This window comes from Rhagoletis zephyria, unplaced genomic scaffold, assembly GCF_001687245.7.
Source record: "Rhagoletis zephyria isolate East Lansing unplaced genomic scaffold, Rhagoletis_zephyria_1.1 Rzeph_scaffold_01206, whole genome shotgun sequence".
Taxonomy (NCBI): domain Eukaryota; kingdom Metazoa; phylum Arthropoda; class Insecta; order Diptera; family Tephritidae; genus Rhagoletis; species Rhagoletis zephyria.
This window is the reverse complement of record NW_016158290.1, coordinates 74,013-93,403: the sequence shown is the minus strand read 5'-3', so window position 1 is coordinate 93,403 and position 19,391 is coordinate 74,013. Positions and strand designations below refer to the sequence as shown.

The 19,391-nt window shown below is 36.7% G+C and overlaps 1 protein-coding gene across 2 annotated transcripts in view; it reads right to left on the bottom strand.

The window, feature by feature from the left end:
• Window positions 1-6,951: 6,951 nt before the first annotated feature.
• The window catches only part of LOC108363169 (uncharacterized), a 41,696-nt gene continuing 29,256 nt past the window's right edge, over window positions 6,952-19,391 (bottom strand). For both annotated transcript variants that reach the window (XM_017616451.1, XM_017616452.1), the window contains 2 exons: window positions 17,148-18,921; window positions 6,952-8,907 (listed from right to left, as the gene is read on the bottom strand). In XM_017616451.1, coding sequence (XP_017471940.1) covers window positions 7,816-8,907; window positions 17,148-18,921 — 2,866 coding nt within the window. In that variant the 3' untranslated portion in view covers window positions 6,952-7,815. The remainder of the gene's footprint in view (window positions 8,908-17,147; window positions 18,922-19,391) is intronic.

The window sequence follows — 19,391 nt, the reverse complement described above, 5'->3', positions numbered from 1 at the left end:
ATTCTCAAATAATACAAGATCTGCGCTCTTCGTTTAAAAGCCTCGGATGGACGAAAAACGGACCTTTCGACATCCACTGATGCGACTGCACAGAATTTAAAGTTAGATAATTTCAGTGGTGTTAGTGCAACGATGTAGTCACTTTTTTACCATTTTTAAAAATACACTTAGGTCTCTTTTTATGCGGTACATGCGTTCGTCAGAAAGCCGCATAAAAAATCCGCATAAAAAAGTTCTTTACTTTCATACAAAAACAGGGGTTGCGTTCCAACATTTTCAAAAACCGCATAAATTCAGATACTCCATGTAAAAATACGAATAAACCGCATAAAAAAATCCAGTGAGGCATTATTGAGCAAAAAAAACTATTTATTTCTTTCGAGTGTATTTCTGCCATGAAAAACAGCTTCTCGTAAAAATACAATCGCCGTTCGGAGTCGGCGTAAAACTGTAGGTCCCTCCTCTTTGTGTGACAACATCAAGGCGCGCACCACAAATTGGAGGAGAAGCTCGGCCAAACACTAACATATGTGTAAGCGCCAATCTATTATTATTATTATTATGTAAGAATACAAAGACAAATTATTTATTAGAAGCATTGTCTTTTACACACTGAAAAAAGTAATAAAAACTCTCAAAAAAGCAAAATCGCTACTGCGAAATAATGGGTTGAAAAAGCGCATAAATTCAAATCCGCATAAAAAGAGAGCTAAGTGTAATGTGGTTTGTTTTATACAAAGATACGAATCCTTCATTTGTTTTCAAAACTAAATTTTTTCAAATATTCCTTATTCTCTATTTGAAATACATTTTTTAAATTTTTTCAATATAACACCATGATAAAAATACAAAAAAAATACATAAATTAAATAAAATAAATAAAATAAACCAAAATAAATATTTTTATCATGAATAACACCAATGCTTTCCCGTAGAGACGAACCTTTTTTTTGCACTTATCGTATTCCAGCAGAAATCCAATTGAAATAGTAGTTAATGAAAACCAAATCATTTTAATAGTTGTTTTTTAACATTTCTTTAGTTCGGCATATAATATCGGAATCTTCATAAATGTAAAGTGGGAAATAGTCGAGAATCTCAGTAAAATTAGAAATCCTTTTTGAAGACGTTATCGTTTCTCCTTGCACCTCTTTCGTTAGTCTTTGTCTTGCTTTACGTCGATTACGTTAAACTCTTCTCGTTTACATTTAAACCGGCTATAATATGTATTGTAGCTGGACTAATTTTTGAGGCATTCGTCTGCAGACGAATCGTTCGTGCAGCCTATCTTTCGAGATAGATAATCAGCCTCATCGCGAGAGTCGTGTCGAACGCAAATCGTTTTCCGAGAGTCGAATCGTATCGAAAATTGCATGCCATTGCCTATATTCTTTACTCGACTAGTGTACTAAAACGGAAAAACTTGGCAGCACTGCATAGTTTTCGACGATTTTCGTCGTTTACTTATTTCAGCACGACAGCAGACAAAGCCAATGTTGTCGAGTCGTCGAATTTAGCCTAATTTATCTTTCTGTATGGCTTATGTACCCGAACGAGTTAAAAACTATTTTAATTCTCTATAGTTAAATAAGCTCGAATTAAAGGAGATCGCAAACAGCAAAGCAAATGGATCATTGTTACCGATTTTTGTTTTTGTTTTTAAATTTTAAATTACTAACACGACCCAATTTTTTTTTAATATTATTATTGAGATTTGTACCACGATTATGTTTATTAGGAAAAATGGAAAAAGCAACCAAGTCTAAGCGGTAGAATTTAATTAACTTTTTTGTTTTCGAAAAAGTTATACATATGTATTAATTTCGACAATACAAATTCGCAGGGACCGTATCAGTAGCGACCTTTGCAAAAAAATTACTATTGAACCGTTAAAATTGGTTTTATATTTTTCCGATGAAATTTAATCGTTATTATCTATTTTTTCCATAATTATGGTTTTAAAAAGTTTTTTAAAGTGCAGTTTTCATTACAACGAATAAAATTTATTGAAAAATAATTAAAAGTAACAGTGTGACGATTAGATATTCTTGGTGTAAAAGAAAAAAAATACGATTTGCGATGATCTCAAAATAAAAATCTTCGTATGTAATGCAAAATCGGAAGAGTAATCTGCGCTAAACTTCGTCGCTATGCCCAATTATTAAGTTATAACAATAATAGTAACTTTTATCTTATCACTACTATAGTAATTTTAAATTTTTTACGAAAAACCATTCCTTAATGTCCACTTGCAGAACACGCATATTTAGTTAGGTAAAAACAGAGCTAAGTAGCTTAATGGGTCGATTACGGATAGCAACGCAACTGGAAAGAAAATTTGTATTACGATTGGCCACTATCGTCAGTTGCTGTAGAGTTATCGATAATCGAAATTTGACAGTTCGACAACCGGCAAGTGGTTGTAAACAAGCTGTGCTAGTAAAATGAAATTATTAAAATAAAGTCAGCAATAATGCTAAGTTCAGTACAACCGTTTGTTTAAAAGGAATGGAAGTGCATGAACGCGGCCTCAAGCTGGCGACATTTAAAGGATTATTCCAACTACCGCCAGCCACTGCCCGCACTGTAAGCAAAAGTTAATGCTTTCAAGGTTTTTCTTTTATTATCTTTTTGTGTTCACATTCAAAGCATATTCCAGACTTCCAAAAGAAAGTGTAGTATATTCGGTTAATAAACAGAGAAACGACTTCGTTCAACTTCAATACCTCCGCTCCTAAAAGAGTGCACACCGCTTCGGTTTTTCTCAGACGGAAGTCCAACAGCAATCACATCGGGAAATTTGGAATGTCGGTAGTTTCCCAGTAGATAATTTGAGGAGTTAAAAGCCTGAGAATCAAGAGGCCTTCCACTCTACATTCCTTTCTCCTTTCTTTTTTGTATGGAGTGGCACAAATTGAAGGCCTTCCTCTTTCGCTACCCACAGAAGGCCTTTCAGAAGGGCTTTTATAGGACGTGCTTCAGAAGGCCTTTTGGGGGAGTTCTTTTAAAGTTGCTTCTTCAATTTATAAAATTTATACATCTATGAAGTATTTGCTTAAGATTTATATCAAATTTGTGTTATTGCAACTTAAAAGGTTTATTAAAATTAATTTGTAATGCTAAATAATATAAATTTATGCATTCGCGTAAATTGTAAATGGATAAGCCCTTCTAGAAGGCATGCAAGGAAGAACTTTTTCAGCCCTTCTTGGGTGGGCCCTCTTGAATGGCTTCACTTAAGAAGGCCTACCTAAATTATCTTCTGGGTTCAAAAGAGGTGCTTCAGTTGATAGAGGAAAAAACTTTACACCAGTTTGCTTTTGATTCACCAAAAGCACATTCACCACGAAAACTAAAAATTTCAAATTTTAAATTTTCGCTCCTACATACATATGCTCCAAAAACCTTCACAGCAACCACAAAAATGTAGTTGCCCGTATACACACTTTGTAGCAACTCCAGTTGCCAGTTGCCATCTGTAATATCGTTTCGGCAACTGGCCGTCGATAATCGACCCATAAAGTTAATTCCTTTGTATTTCGATAAGGTAACCCGAAGGCGACTGGCGTCAGTCAATAGATTTTTATTTTTAGATTACTTTTTCGATGAAGAATAATCTTTAAAACTTTATTTTGATTTTTTTTTTTTGGTGAAATTAAATCGTTTGTGAGATTTGTTGAATTACCGTTATAAATATTTAATGATCTAAAAAACCTAACCTAAAAATAACGGTTATAATATGAAAAAAATACGATTAGAAGTTTATCAAGAAAAATAAAAATACCAAAAACTTATTATTCATGATAGAAAAAATAAAAATCATAAGATAAAAATCGGAAAATTAGAAATCCAATTTTAACGGTTAAATTATATGTACATCATTTTTTATTATAAATATCATAACCGTTGCGGTCCGTTTTCAAGATATTAAATATTCTCACAGTTGATTGCATGCTAGATTTCTTACCTTTTTTTTTAAGTATTTTCTATAATCGGCAAATATTTAAGGTCATAAGTCGCACTCTTGTATATTCCATTTGTAGGTTTTCCATTTTTTTTATTTAATTACATACGTAATTTATCCGCAATTTGAAATGGCGACCGAGAACGCCTTCTACGGTACGCTCAAGAACGTTCTCAAGAAGAATAGAATGAACTTTGGGAGATGTTTCCAAGGAGGATCAAATAAGATCATAACGAGAACAAAACTTATGAGAACTTATCGTTCAGAACAAGAGGGGTACCTGCGATTGTTATTTCTAAGGAAGTCTGTATCATTTCAACATTCAGATCGTTTATCATCATTCATCATCATCGTTCCATTTATGGAACAATTTTTCATTTTATGTGCAAGAAAAGTTCGTGTCTTAAGTCTTTCGTTGACTTAATTTGCATACATAATGAACTTTCAGTTCTTTTTTAATTAGTTTTATTATTATTTAAACATTTCAAACTAATGCAGCGCTACAAAAGAAAATTTTTTTTTTCGCTTCCATTCTTCGAAAATAATTCTGACAAGATTTGTTCCTGGTTCGGTCTCTGTCATAACGTTCCTGTGACTTTAGTTCCAAAATTGTTCTTGGAGAGAAAGTTTCTTAAACTTTTGTTCACTGCCAGAATGTTTCGGTGAGTTTTGTTCCCGTTTTGTTCTCTTAAAAAAATTCCCGAAGTATTGTTCGGATGTTGTTCGCCTGGGGAATGTTCCCCAGGGTTTTGTTCGTCACTTTCGTTCTTGTAAAAAGACTCGCGAAATTTTTGTTCTTTTGTTCTCGTTTCGGTTTTGGTTGCAACTTAGGAATAAAACAACGAGAACGAGATTTAGTTTCGTGCATACCTTTGGTTTTCTGTCCCTATTTAAAATTGGTTCTTAAAACAGCAGGTTGCTTGCTGTGAGTTAGCCCACCAAAAAAGCTGGTTTCTCAGTTGCTCTAGTCGCTTTTAGAGTACTATGAAACAATAAAGTATTTAGAGTAAATTCCTTTCCACCGCACTTTCACTTTGCGAATACATATTAACATCGCGCGATTGGCACATGTTCTCAATATCCTTAGCAATGAGACAAGACCAAGCCTGTTTATAAATTGCTTAAAGCCAGTGCTGGTCACACCATTGGTAATGATTTCAGATTGTTGAAGTTTTGAGCTGATCTTTTGTTATTGACAGTGAAACCATTACAAAAAAACAAAAACACACGCAAGTTACCGCCAGTGGGCATGAGCAAAAAAAAATTGTATTAATGACTTAAGATTTTACTTATCTTTATGCTCAGGAAATTTATATATCGACGACTTAGAGGAAGATCAACCAATCTCGGCTGCCAGTTTGAAACGCGTATTTCCGAATTTGATTGAAGAAGGCCGAACAAAATTTTACCGAGTTACCGAGCTGTAAGCTTTCATAAATTTGTAAGGGGATCTTAAAGAAATTCGTTAACCCACCGGCTGATTTGTGCTGACAACCCTGTTGCCAACCATTTTTTCAGAGTATTCTGAATTGTAGAGAAAATTTAAAGAATTCATAAAGTTCTCAACCGTTTTTTTGCAGAATTTTCTAAAATGAAGTAAACTGGGCACACATCGATTCTTTTAGGAAATTTCAAAAGAAAATCGGTAAAGCAATGAAAATAACGTTGCTATGTGAAGATTTTCTAGCAGAATTTTTTCAGAATTTTCTTTATTTTTCGTAGAGAAATTTCATTACGAGTTCGTGTCAACCACTTCATATAATTTTCTTTGAAGATTCGTGAAAAAATCGTTAGAGAAATGAGATCCTCCTAAAGATTTTGTTAAGATTTCGGGAACTTTGGTTTGCAGGGAAATTACATTACAAATAATGAGTAACAGGTCTATTCTGCGCTGGTAATAAAAAGTTTGTAACCGGTGAATAAAGTTCCTGTCACTATTGTAACCGGTAAGTTTTGTTACCATCTCATAAGCTGGTAATAAAGTATTGCCCCGTGAAATATGCAATACTAGAATTTGCACAACTCTTCATAGCTGAATTGCTGAATATTTTAACTGCATTACCAACGTACCTAGAATCGCGGTGACAAGAACTGGTAACATTTTTTGGTAATAAAATTTTCCGGTTACAAAATCTTCGGTAACGTGCAGAATAGACCTGTAAGTATAAAGCTGATTAAAGGATTCGTTTTCTGTTTAACGAAAAATAATAACAAAATGATGTTCCCACTTGGAAAAGTTTACCGAGTTAAAGAATACCAAGTACAACTTAAACGAATTCGGTGTGAAAACCCCTGTTGTATTTAGTTGACAACTTCTCAATTTGTGCCAAGCAAGTGCAAATTATTTATTGTTACATACAAAGTTTCTTAACAAATTTATGTTAACTGAGGTCACTTATCCGATGTCGTCCTAGAAAGATAAAATCTAACATCATGCAACCGGATTCTAGCATTCCCTATCGCTAATTGTGGCCGCTAAAAGTCTACAAAAGAAAAGCAGGTGCGCCTAACCACATGCAACATCTAGTTAGATGTCCTTCAACTGCCAAATTTGGCTGCCTACACATGGTATGTGTTACTTTTTCATGGTGTATACTTTTAGGCACCACTGATATTCACTTACGAGAATTTTTGGCGACGAACCTGCATTGACTTTCTTGGGACGATGGATACCTACCTAATAATAATAGATTGGCGCTTAAGCAGGGATCACACGATTTGTACATTTGCACATTTGGCAGCAGCAGAGTGGTGTTGCTTAGAATTTTTTTGTTCGGAATGAGTTCAGCTCGTTAACAACTTTCCAAACAACACCTCTCTGTAACTGCGAAAATGTACAAATCTGTACAAATGTACAAATCGTGTGATCCCTGCTGCCGAGCTTCTCCTCCGATTTGTTGTGTGCGCCTTTATGTTACGCCGACTCCGAACTACGGTTGTATTTTTATGAGAAGCTGTTTTTCATGGCAGAAATACACTCGGAGGTTTGCCACTGCCTGCCGAGGGGCGACCGCTGTTAAGAAAAACCCCGCTTTCTATATTTTTTGCGATGTTGCTTTTACCAGGGCTTGAACCAAGACACTGCGGATTGGAAGCGCGCACTGCTTACCACTAGACCACAGCGGCGCCGGATACCTACCTAGACCGGCATAAATCATGTGGATCGGTGGTAGCCAATGACTTCCCCACGTCGGATGTGGCAATAGAGAAAACCCCGTATTTGCTTTATTAGAAAGCGGTACCAGTACAAAAGCGGATCATTCCGGTAGCATAGATTGAATTGGCGGCGTAACAACCTCCAAAAGGAATCAGATCTACGCAGGATAAACTCAGTTACTGCTGACTCATATTTATACACATTATATACTAAAATATTTTATTTAACGCATAGTAAAAGCTAGCTTTTTTGAATTACACCTGTGCACGCAAAATATTCACTTTCGGTGTAAAGCAACTACTCATTACATACATACTTAAATATAACTAAATAGTACTAGGTAACTACTGCTACATAAAGAAATATTTGGGAGTATGTAGGAAGTAACTTGGTCTGCACCATAAGTTGGAGTGGGATTGGTTATACAATGTGGCCGGTGTAATTGTGTAACGGATGTTTAATTGAAAAAGTAATGTTCGTTGAAACCTACCACATTTGCATCCATATTTACATCATTCATATCATTCACCTCATCCACGCCCATGCCTACACCTCCAGCCGCTTCCGCCGCAGTCGCATCAGCTTCTGTAGTGCTAGCGCCAACAACATTCCCCATTGCGCCGCCTTCTCTCAACGCTCGCACATCCTCCAAGCCACTGGGCAGATTGTCTAAATACAGCACATTGGTACAATATTAACTCCCTGGATCATTGTATATTGCACGTTGTGCATGACGGAATTGCGCGTGCATTTGAGCGGCTGTTGTCATGTTCGGTATTAAATCGGACTTTGGCGGCGCAATCGCCGGGTTGGTAACAGTGGTAGGCAGTAGTGTGGGTTGCGTGGGTACGACGCCTATAACGGCCAGACTATCGCCTAATGTTGGACGGCTGGGTGCATCATCCGATATAAAACCAGCTGCCACAAGATGATCGGGTGCGGTTGATGATCCTAAATCGATGTGTTGCCCAGTGCCGTCCGCCATCAAAGTGGTCGCTGTTGCGGTGGATGGCTTCTCGAGTGGTGACATGATGGGTGTCTGATTGAGAAGCGCATTTGTGGCATTGGTGAGCGCTGGTCGGGTGCATGGTGGGGAGAGTGGCGGCTGTACTAAAGTTGGCTGGAGTATTAGATTGCCATCATCGGTGCCTATCAGTTGCAGCGTTTGCGTTGTATCTATGTGCAGGAGTGGTATGATATCCGCTTCAAGCCCTTCCTCCCCCGTTACTGTAACTGTTTGCAATTGCTGTATGAATTGCTGTTGCAGCAACTCTTGCTGTTCCAGCTGCTGCTGCTCCTCCAATTGTTGCTCTTCCAACAGCTGCTGCAATTGGCGATATTTGTCTTGCAAATTAGCATCTTGTTGCAGTGCTACCAAGGCATCTCGTGTCAGCTGGAACACATGTCCGTTCTCATCGCGGAGATTGTACACGTCGTCATTGGAGCGCATCACTTCCAAGAATTGATCCCATTCCATATGCACATAATTGTTACCAATTAAAATGGTGACTCCAGTCTCCTCTTTGTAGGTTTCACCAGTGGCCACCATCTGCAGTTCATCGGTTTCGATTGGGAATTCCGTCGTCTTATCTGTGCTAGGTGTTAATATCGGGCGGCCGATCAGTACTTCCTTCGGTATGGGTCTCAATTGCTGATCGCTGCCAGTGTAGAAGAAAGGTTGTGCAACCACTGGGACCCACTCGTCACCCACCCTTCTGCATAGCAACAATGTATCCGGGTAGCCTGGCACTGGCTGTGATGGCACGGCTATTACCGATGGAGTATGCTGCAATTGCAAAAAAAAGAAAGAAAACTTATTAGTGAAAAGGTCATTGATGAGTAAATATTGTCTTATAATTAAGTTTTCCATTATATACTCTTTGAGTTGAAAGGTAAATAATGGCTTTCCCCCAAAACTGCTCCCTGTTATCTTCACTTTTGCTCTTCTGGAGAAAGAGCAGACATTTACCATTATTTATGGAACACGATTTAATTTATGTGGCTTCCTCGACGATAACGGGCGGTTTTCCGACCCCCAAATGTGGCAGTTTACTTGCTAACATAGCCGCCGATAAGGACACGAATTTCGCACGATACGATACCATACCGATACTTTTGGCACTCGATACCGATATTTTTTCCTCGATAGCTTTTAAACCGATATTTTTTGAAATCGAGTACCAGAACCTTAGTATCGTATCGAATGCCATAAATTCAAATTACAAAGGTAATGTGATTAACAATTCTTCCCGATATACATAAATTGGGCTTTAAAGAACAGAAATTTGTACTATCGCACTATGGCTGAAATAACCACTTTCTGCGGCCAAAAGTCCAATTTTCAGTTCTTGCTTTAAACCTTTTTAACAGACGGATTTTATTCTAGATACTCTAATTAGAAAAGAAATTATATAGATATTGACGACCGCAAAGCAACTCTAGTCCCCTATCTGTCAATGTAAAGTATGTTGTTTTTTTGGTTTCAGTTTGTGCTACAATATTATAATGATGAACGCGGATGCATTTTACGTACTTTAAAAGTTTGAGGTGTGTTTATTTTTGCAGTGGAAAATAATACTAATGGTATGTACTATTGACTGTAACAATTGTGGCTTTAAAAAACATTTGTGTTTTTAAAAAATTCACTGTTTCAAAGTGCATGTTATGATTATACAAATTTAAACATATTATGCTTTTTTCGTGGAGTGTGACTCTTTCTGTCCGATTTCGCCCGATATGATATTCACACATATATATCCGATAAAAGGGCATATTATATCTACTTTCATTTGGTGTATGCATTGTCTGCTGCATCTTGCTGCTGTTAGATAAAATTACTATTTTCAGACGACATCAAAGTAAAAAATGAACAAATATTCAACGTGTGGGTGGACCGGGAGCCCATTAGTTTAAAATGGACATACATGCTTTACCACAGATTTGGATTCTTCGGACAAAAATACGTAACTTTTGTCAAAAACGTTTCTCTGGAATGAACTTCCGGTTAAAATAATCGACTTCCGGTCTGTTTAACTCACTTCCGGTCGAAACGGGAAACCATTTTAGAAAGGGTGGACGGGTTGTCTGGGACACCCGGTATTTGGGCTGTGGTTGTGGGTGCTTGCCGATTTCTCTGATTTTCAAGCCAACGTCTTTTAAGGTTCTCAGAAGCATGTGTACACGCCTTTAAGCGCCTATCTGCATTGGTTGATTTTTGGCCGCAGAAAGTGCTTATTTCAGCCATAGTGTATCGTTAGGATTGCATGTAGCGGATTTAGATATGTATAGGCATACATTTTATAACATTTATCAATAATTTCACAGAGTTATCGACATAAAAATAATTATCGATACATCAATCGGTATTTTAATTATCTTCTCAAGACAAATCGTAAGCACGCGATGTTCATCCATATATCGAGCCATATTTGCTGCAAATCGGTTATAACGACTTGTTAAAATTTTATCTTAATCGACGATGTGAGCACAGAACCTCATTGCGAATAGCAGTTTTGGCTGTAGTTTTAAGTAAAATTCCCTCTACAACTGAATGTTTAAAAATCGGACCATTTCTGTTATCAAAATATTTTATGAACTAGTATAGGAAAAATTGCAACTGAATTCGAAATTGCTCTCTTGAATCTCTTTTCAAATTGCTTAGATTTTCATCTTACCATTTTTTCTTTTAATTTTTGCCGTTCATGCAACCAGATATTAAATGAAAAAAGATTTGCACGAAACCTATTCTGTTTCCCATTGATTTAAACACCGTCAAAAATATCAAGTGGTATTCTCGAGAATTGAATTGGCTTAAACATTGCATTTACAAAGATGGCATGTGGACAATCTAGTAGATGCGCCAAACAGTTAAAGTTGTAAATATAAGCTGAGTTTATTCTGCTGAGGGGCAGTGTATGTATTTAATTGACTTAACTTCAGTTTTTTTTTGTTTCAAACAATCCTTAAAGCATCCGCACTCCCCGTATTTTAGATGTCTAGACTACACAATTTAAAATCTATCGTAAGCGCCAATACTTAGACCAATTGCCTCTCAATATGTTCACGATAAGTATTATAAGAATCATCATATCTCTCAACATTAAGCCATGTAAAAAATTAATACTTACTCCTATTAAAAAGATAGTGCTGCCTATCTAAAACCAAGGCCCCTTTTATGAGTTATATTCGATCTTCGATTGTGGTCGAAAGTGCTGATCGAACGAATTTTCATTTGGTATTATGACGCGCATTCGACGAAAAATAGCGCTATTGTAAATTTCGCTCGTTTAAATTGTTCACATTACTTGTTTCCTTACTTTTTGGCAAAATTATACATTTTTCACAATTTTCTAACACTTCTCCACACCATCGAAAGCAAAATTTTGTTCGAGAGAAGATTCGATACTCAACGAAAATGTCGACACGGTTGCATAGCTCATAATACGAATTTCTTTTTTCGATCTTCGACCTTCGATAACCAGCGAAGATCGAAAATCGAATGCAACTCATAATAAGGGTCCAAATAAATTATTATACAGTTTAAGGGGGAAATAAAAAAACCCTCTCCTATAAAACTTGGGTTCTGTCAATTACTTCAGATAAAATCGAAAATAGGGCTCGATATGTATGTATGTACGTATGTATTTATCGATACATTAGGGCGGGTCAATTTTTTTTTCGACATCGTTCGTAGCAGATTCGGATTCTACATAAAATTCTAAGAAAAAAGCCCTTTAGGCCATAGTCCTAAAATCAATTTCGAGCCTGCGAAATTTTAAAAGAAAATATCTTTAATTAATACTAAGTCCATAATCAGATTAATATTTACTAGTGTTAGGAATAATTTTTTTTGTAATAAAGAGTTGTTTTCCGGAGTTTTGTGATATGAAAAATTCATTGATATCTATTTTTTACCTTCCTCTTATTAGCTGGGGATGTAACTATGTAAATTGATGCGCCTAAAAGATGCAGCGATTGCTATACTCAAGTTACATACCTGATGACAGTACGAATGGCAATTATAATAGGGAGGTTTTAGTTTTTCAAACTATAATTTTATTGTTTAAAGAACCGCAATATGGCGCTTCAAAGCAAATCTACTATATATTTGTGGAAGTATGTATGTATGTATGTGCCAGGTTGCAGCCTAAAGGGATGGACAGAATTGAATAAAATTTTGCCAAAGTATTGCCATGACTCCTGGACCTATAATAGGGTAAAAAAATTGGAACTCGCCAAGGGGAAGGGGGATGGGGGATACCTCCCATAGTGAAAATTTTTAATCAGCTCTAACTTCGGAATTATAGTCACATGAACTCGAAATTTGAAATGCACAGATACCTATGGTAGGTGCTTATGGAAAAATATATGTATATAAATGAGTTTGTAAAAAGGGGCGTGGCACATCTCATAGGTGTGGAATCTTTTATCAGGTATAACAGCAGGCAGTATTAGTGATCTCAATGTATTGCATTTGGAAGATATGTTATAATTGATCAAAGTGAAATTCAGATAAGTTATAGACGAAGTGAAGTTCACCGGGTCATCTTCTAGTCTTTAATATATACTAAGTTAATATATGTATTAATATTTACTAAAGTGTTACGAACGTTATTTTTTTAATACAATAAGAAAAAAATAACTATAATTTAAAGGAGTGACACACAATGGCTAGAGACGTCGCATGTATGTATTCTTTCATATATGTACATATATATGGGCCGTTCTTACTAGAGCTCTAGATTTTGTTCGCACATTTTCAAACAGCTCGCGTATATGAGCAGCGAGTACTCGCACACTTGTTCAATGCTCATTACTCGAAAATTTTCGAGCACGAGCTCGAGCAGTTCGAGTTTTTTCGAGTAATTTGAGCAATGTTTTTTTTTATTATACTGACATTTTTGGTAGCAACTTTTTAAATTTTTCAAATTATTGCTATATAATGCAAAGATTGTTACATTGGTATTTAATAATATGATTTATTTAACATGAATTAGAAAGCAGCTGCTGACAAATACAATTTACAAATTTTCTTTTGTTTATGAAATTGTTCAAAAACATTTGAGCAGTTGAGCAATGAACGAGTTTCGAGCGAGTATCGAGCTACTCGCATTGCTCGATACCCGGGTATCTAGAGCTCTAGTTCTTACCGTTCTTACCTGCCCGGATAACACAAAATCCTAAGCTTGATTAACATTTGGTGTTATATAAGTTTTATAAAGCTCTACTTGTATTTAGGAAAAATGCCGAAAAAAAAATTATAAGATTGATTGATTGATTGGTAAAAATAGAAAGGGAGTTATGGCTATGACAATAGAAAGTAGAAAAAAGATACCTTGTGCTGAAAGCAAAAAGGATCTAAAACCAAAAAAAAATATAAATACATTATTAATCATAACAAAATTTATGATTCGAAAAATAATTTGGAAATATTGTAAATTTTTTTATTTTATTTTTATTTTTTGGTTTTTAAAGTTAAAGTTTCATTTACTTACAGTAACGAACAAAAGTATTGGCACAGTGAATTTTACGCAATATAGGCAAAGTATTTTCTAGAAGAATTCCAAGTATGCAGTTTAGTAATCCATTCAGTTTTAGTTTATCAAAGTGCAAGTTTGAAGTTGCTTGAAAATCTGAATGTAAAATTGCAAATTAGTATGCAAATTTATTGAATTTTCCTGAGTTTTGCACAAAGTTTACACATTTGATTTTTATGTGCTTTGGTATAGTATGAACTATGTTTTTATAAAAAACTATCGGAAATAAATTATAAACTTTGCATATATATAATGCGAAAATTTACTGTGCCAAAACTTTTGTTCGACACTGTACATATAAAAAAAAAATATACAGTAACTTCTCCCGTTACAAAAGTAAAAAATATGTAAATTGTTTTGTAGTGCAATCTTGCGGTTCTTTAAATAAAAAATAGAGGTCAGAAATTAATTTTTCGTATCAATAAACTCCCAAGCACAGGTTTGTATTAAAAAAAATATAGCAGTAACAGTTTATTAAATATTAATCAGCATATTTTATTAATTCGTCGGAATATTTTTTTATGTATGTTACCGGATAACTTTGGACTACGTTATCCGTTTTCTACAATTCTTTTTTAAAGGAAAGGTGGTTCCTCAGAGGTAGTCTCTACTAACTGAATCTAGATCCGATAATTGGGCCATAAAGAAAATAACGGTACTCTTAAATTTGTATATGAGAATTGAAGTCGGTTTTGTTTTTTGTTTAAAATTTACTCCAGTGTCCACAGCTTCTATAAAAGAGTCGTAGGCCATATTTTTTTTGTTAGTTCAATTGTGGAACATTTGTATCAACTGCTTCGGCTAAAACTTCGGCTTTTGTTCTCTTTTTATATTGAGGCTTAGTGCATTGTTCGATGGGGTGATATCATTGCCAAACATGATAGTACTTTGTTTGCCATCAATAAACACAGTACAGTATTCTACATTGATGCGAGCCTCAAAAGCTTTGAATAATAATTGCGAGTATGGCTTTTAGTTTTTACCGCTCAGGTAGGTGACAGGCCTATAGATAATTTCTTAATCAATAATTTTTCAAATACTTTTCGTTTGACACCTATATTATTATACATACTTTATCTTATTAACTTTATTGAATTAAATTTTCGACATTGGTGGCAACTCGACTCAAAAATATTTTCAGTAGTAGGCCTTCTTAAACCTTTTTAATTTGATACCCATATTGCAATATTTACTTTATCTTACCAATTTAATTTAATTTAATTGTGAAACAGCTGGAAACCCCCCATCAAAAATATTTTCGCCTGTAAGCCTTCATAACCTCTTTCTTTTGACACCCATATTGCAATATCTAATTTATGTCATTAATTTACTTATACTGAATTTTTAAACAGGTGGCAACTCTCTATTTTTTTCTCGTTTTAACCATTCGGATATTATAAAAAACAAACCAAAAAAAATAAAAATATTCAAGTCGGTCAAGCCGTTTTCGAGTCTTAGCGAGGCTAACGGACAGCAATTCATTTTTGTATATATCTTCTTTTAAAAATGCGCAGGCTCGAAATTGACTTTAGAGCTATGGTCTGGAGGAATTTTTTTCTTAGAATTTCATGAAGAATCCGAATATGCTAGGAACAATGTCGAAAAAAATCAATCCATACAAATTGACCCGCCCTATTATGTATGTATATTTATCTGAGTTTCTTACATATATCGATACATAAGTTATCGATATATGCATTTCTTGAGTTATTGAAATATTTTTTGAGTTACCGGCATAACTCTGAAGTTATCGACACAATCCTCGTGAATAACTTGGTGAGAGAAGAGACAAGTATGTTTGTATTTATATATTTAAAACATATTTGTTGGACCAAAAAGTAGTGGATAGGCACTGTGGCCAATGGTAAAGTCTGCAAAAAGCTCTGGAAACATTCTCTGGAGGATGAATCAGACTAGGATGAGCATACTTTGAAGTGACATCTAAGTATAACTTAAGAAAGTTTTATTAGATGGCAGATGAGAAGTGCATGTGCAAAAGTTTCATAAATTGCATAAAGGAAATTTTTGCACATGCAGCAGTGACATACTTTTAGGTGCGTGGTGTTAGCAGTCGCGCCTAAACAGCTCGAGTTGTCGATAAATTTCTCAAGTTATCGATATATTTTTTGATCTGCCAATGTATTTCTCGAGTTAATGGTATATTTTTCGAGTTAGGAAAAATTGTGCTACTGATCTATAAAGGGAGTAGGCCAGAATCAATCTCTTCGAAAATAATTAGTCCTCGATTCATACTTTACGCCTACAATTGACGATTCAATGATAAGTCTGTACTTGTATAAATATTATAAATCACCAATTAGAATCTCATCGGGCTCAAGCTTTTTTTTCTTTTAAGGGACGCGGACTTATTTCTTCGTCCCTTTCCGACAATAAAAGAGTAAAACTTGTTTATTCGTAGACAAGCTTGAACAAAGAGAACAATGGGCCACAGTGAAATATCATAAAAGGACTAGAATATCCCAAGGAGATTTATTAGCCCTTGAAATAGAGATGCCATCATTAGCTACATATCTCTTAGATGGGTCTGAGAGTTTGGAATGGGAAATTTCTAAGTGGTATTGCTTTTTTTGGAAACACATATGTAAATAATATTTTTGCAGAATCAAATGACAGCTATTGGAAAAACATATGTACCTACACGCTTATTAATTTAAATAGAGCCCCACCGACCCAACAGTCGTTAGTTCATCTGGTCGATGATGAGCCGACGGTAGAGTCATTTAAATTCTTTCTCTCAAGGCACCAAGCTTTAGTCCCACCAGGGGTCAAGCAGCTTAGCTTTAACTTCATTGGCATTCCATATGATATGACGCTCACAATTTTCCTTAAATCAGGGACAAAAAAATGTTATTCACATCGGACAATGATAAGTGTTATGCGGTAGAAATACTTTCTACGACGTCGAAGACTTTTTAATCAACTTTTAAATTTACGTTGCCTAATATAATAATAAGAACGTGATAAGAGCAGTCTATCCCGCGATCGTTTTATTTTTGTGATGAAAATATCCATTTACATTGGCGGCCGCTGTGGTGTAGTGGTTAGCAGTGCAGCGCTGCCACTCCGCAGGGCATGGATTCAAGCCCGGTTCAACCCAACATCAAAAATAAATAACAAACAAAAAATGTTTTCTAATAGCGGTCGCCCCTCGGCAGGCAAAGGCAAACCTGCGAGTGTATTTCTGCCCTCCCCTTTGAGTGACATCAAGGCGCACGCCACAAATCGGACGAGAAGCTCGGAAGGTATGGGAAGGGAGTAACTCACATCGTCGCTGAAATACAAAAAGCAGCAAAAATCCAAAATTCACTTTTTGATTGATTATGATGCCGTTCATCGAACTATAAGTCACCACATCGTTTTGCGCAATAAAAAATTATAATTAGTTAAGATTTTTTTTTTGCACTTTAGCAACGATGTGAGATACGATGTTATTATTAAATACCCATTTACACTGCATCCTTTTACTTACTTCGTTCGCTTCAAACTCTTCTGCTAAAATTTCTTCAGTGTAGACCTCGGACGGTTGCAGCTCTACTGCTTCAAATTCCGCTGGTATAATCTCCTCTGCTGACGATGACGCCGCCAATTCTGATATATGTACAGCCGTTACGTGCTGCTCTTGCTGCTGTTGTTGTTGCTGTTGCTCTTCTAAGCACTGACTCTGCTGCTGATCCAACAACACCATTTGCGTTGACTGCAATCGTTGCTGCTGCTGTTGTTGTTTTTGCTGTTGCTCTTGTGGCGCCGTCACCTCAGCTTTTGTGCTCATTCTACGATGCTGTTGCGACAGCGAATGACGCTGCTTGCGATTCTGTAACGGATGCAGTGGAGGTGGCTGCGTTGTTGTTGGCGATTGTATTTTTTGTCGTTGCTGCTGCTGGAGCTGTAAAAGCTGCTGCTCTGCCGTCGCCGCAAATGTTGACTCACTGTGATTGTCGGCACTTCGGGGAATTTTGGTGGGCGGTGGCGCATGTGCTTCTGTATAGCTGAGGCGTCGATTCAATAGCGCGGCATCCTCATCAACGGCCTCTTGCTGCTGATGCAACTCCGCCAGGCTGCTGGCTGTACCAGTTCGGCGTCGTTGCTGTACTGCCTGCGACTGCAATTGCGAGCGACGCGAATTTGTTGGATGATTACGCTTTTGTGCTGTTTTGATGCCACTCCCAGAGGCGGACTGTGAAAGCTGTTGTTCACTTGGTGCTGCTTTTGTTGTGGTGGTTGCGCTTGTTATACCATCCGTTATTTTTTGTTGTCGCTGCTTTACCGTAATGCTGCTGGGCAAGGTAATTGTGTTGCCAGCCTGCTTGCGGCCGCCAGTAGCAGCGGCCGCCGGTGACTTTGGTTTATTCGCGGACGTTTGCTGATTCTGCTGCTGCTGTTGTTGCTGTTGCTGGCGTTGTTGCTGTTTCTGCTTTGGCTCAGCTATTGGACGCAATGTGACCCCCGAACCCAGATTATAAGTGGTGGTCGTTGTTTTTTCGGTAGGTGATATAGCCAACTGTTGCGCGGCGCCTCCGGCAATCGCCTGCGATTGCTGTTGCGACCCCTGCAGTACTGGCGGCTGCGATTGCTGAATTATCAAATCACTCGGTGCCGCTTTGATTATGATTATGCCAGGCTTATTATTACCCAATACTTGACTATTTGCATTGCTCGCTTGTTGCAACGGCTGCTGCTGTTGTTGATTAGTTGAACGTTTGCGTTGTCGTTGTTGGCCCGTTTGCGTTGATGTTCTATAAGCAGTTTGTAGAATTTGTTGTTGCAAAATCTGTGGACCATCTGTGCGCAAATTTGTTTCAGCATCCGGAGACGAAGTTAGCACGATTTGCATATCACCCTGTGCGGACATAAAGTGCTCATTGCCCAGCACAATGGGCATATTGCTAATGTCGAACATAGCGCCAGTAGTCTCCTGTTGAGCTACGTCAGTTGTAAGCGGCTCGTCAATAAATTTCTCTTTGCGTGTGATTTTAACCTGTGGACACATTTGTTGTACATGTGCAACGGCATCCTGTTCGCCGATGGTGAAGTCTAGGTTTGAGGATGGTGTATGTTGAGATTGAGATCCAACTGTCTGCCCTGGCCGCTCAATTATAAATGATGGTATAGACTCCTCAAGATTGGACTTCTTTGTGCCTGTGCCACCAGCAGACTTTGTGGCTAAAATGTTGGCTATTTGCGTGGAGAGTGGATTGGCCACGTCTACGTTGATGCGGACCTTCTCCATGGGCGAAGTGTTGATGCTGCAAAATAAATTTAAATAAATTTAAAAATATTAATATTCATATACATAAATATGTACATTAATATAGTCTTCGAACAATTCGTAAGCACGTAACGGAAAATCGGCGATCGAATTAGGATAGTACCTCTAAGCTCCAGAACAACTAAACCCAGTTTTTTCCAAAATTCGACCACAGTATACTTTATTTTGGTAACTGTACCAATAAACATTAAAAATTTTAGTAAATTAGATAGAAATAGTTGATGTAAACGAAACAGAGAATTAATGAGTCAGATATTTTTTTATACGTATAAAAATAAACCTTTGCATGTTTGTCCTTTATGCAACCCCAAACCTTTTATCAGGTTGTGATGACATTTTGGTATTTGGATGTTACCCAGAAGATAATTTAAGTAGGCCTTCTTCTTAAGTGAAGGCATTCCAAAAGGTTTACCCAAGAAGGGCTAAAAAAGTGCTTCTCTGCATGCC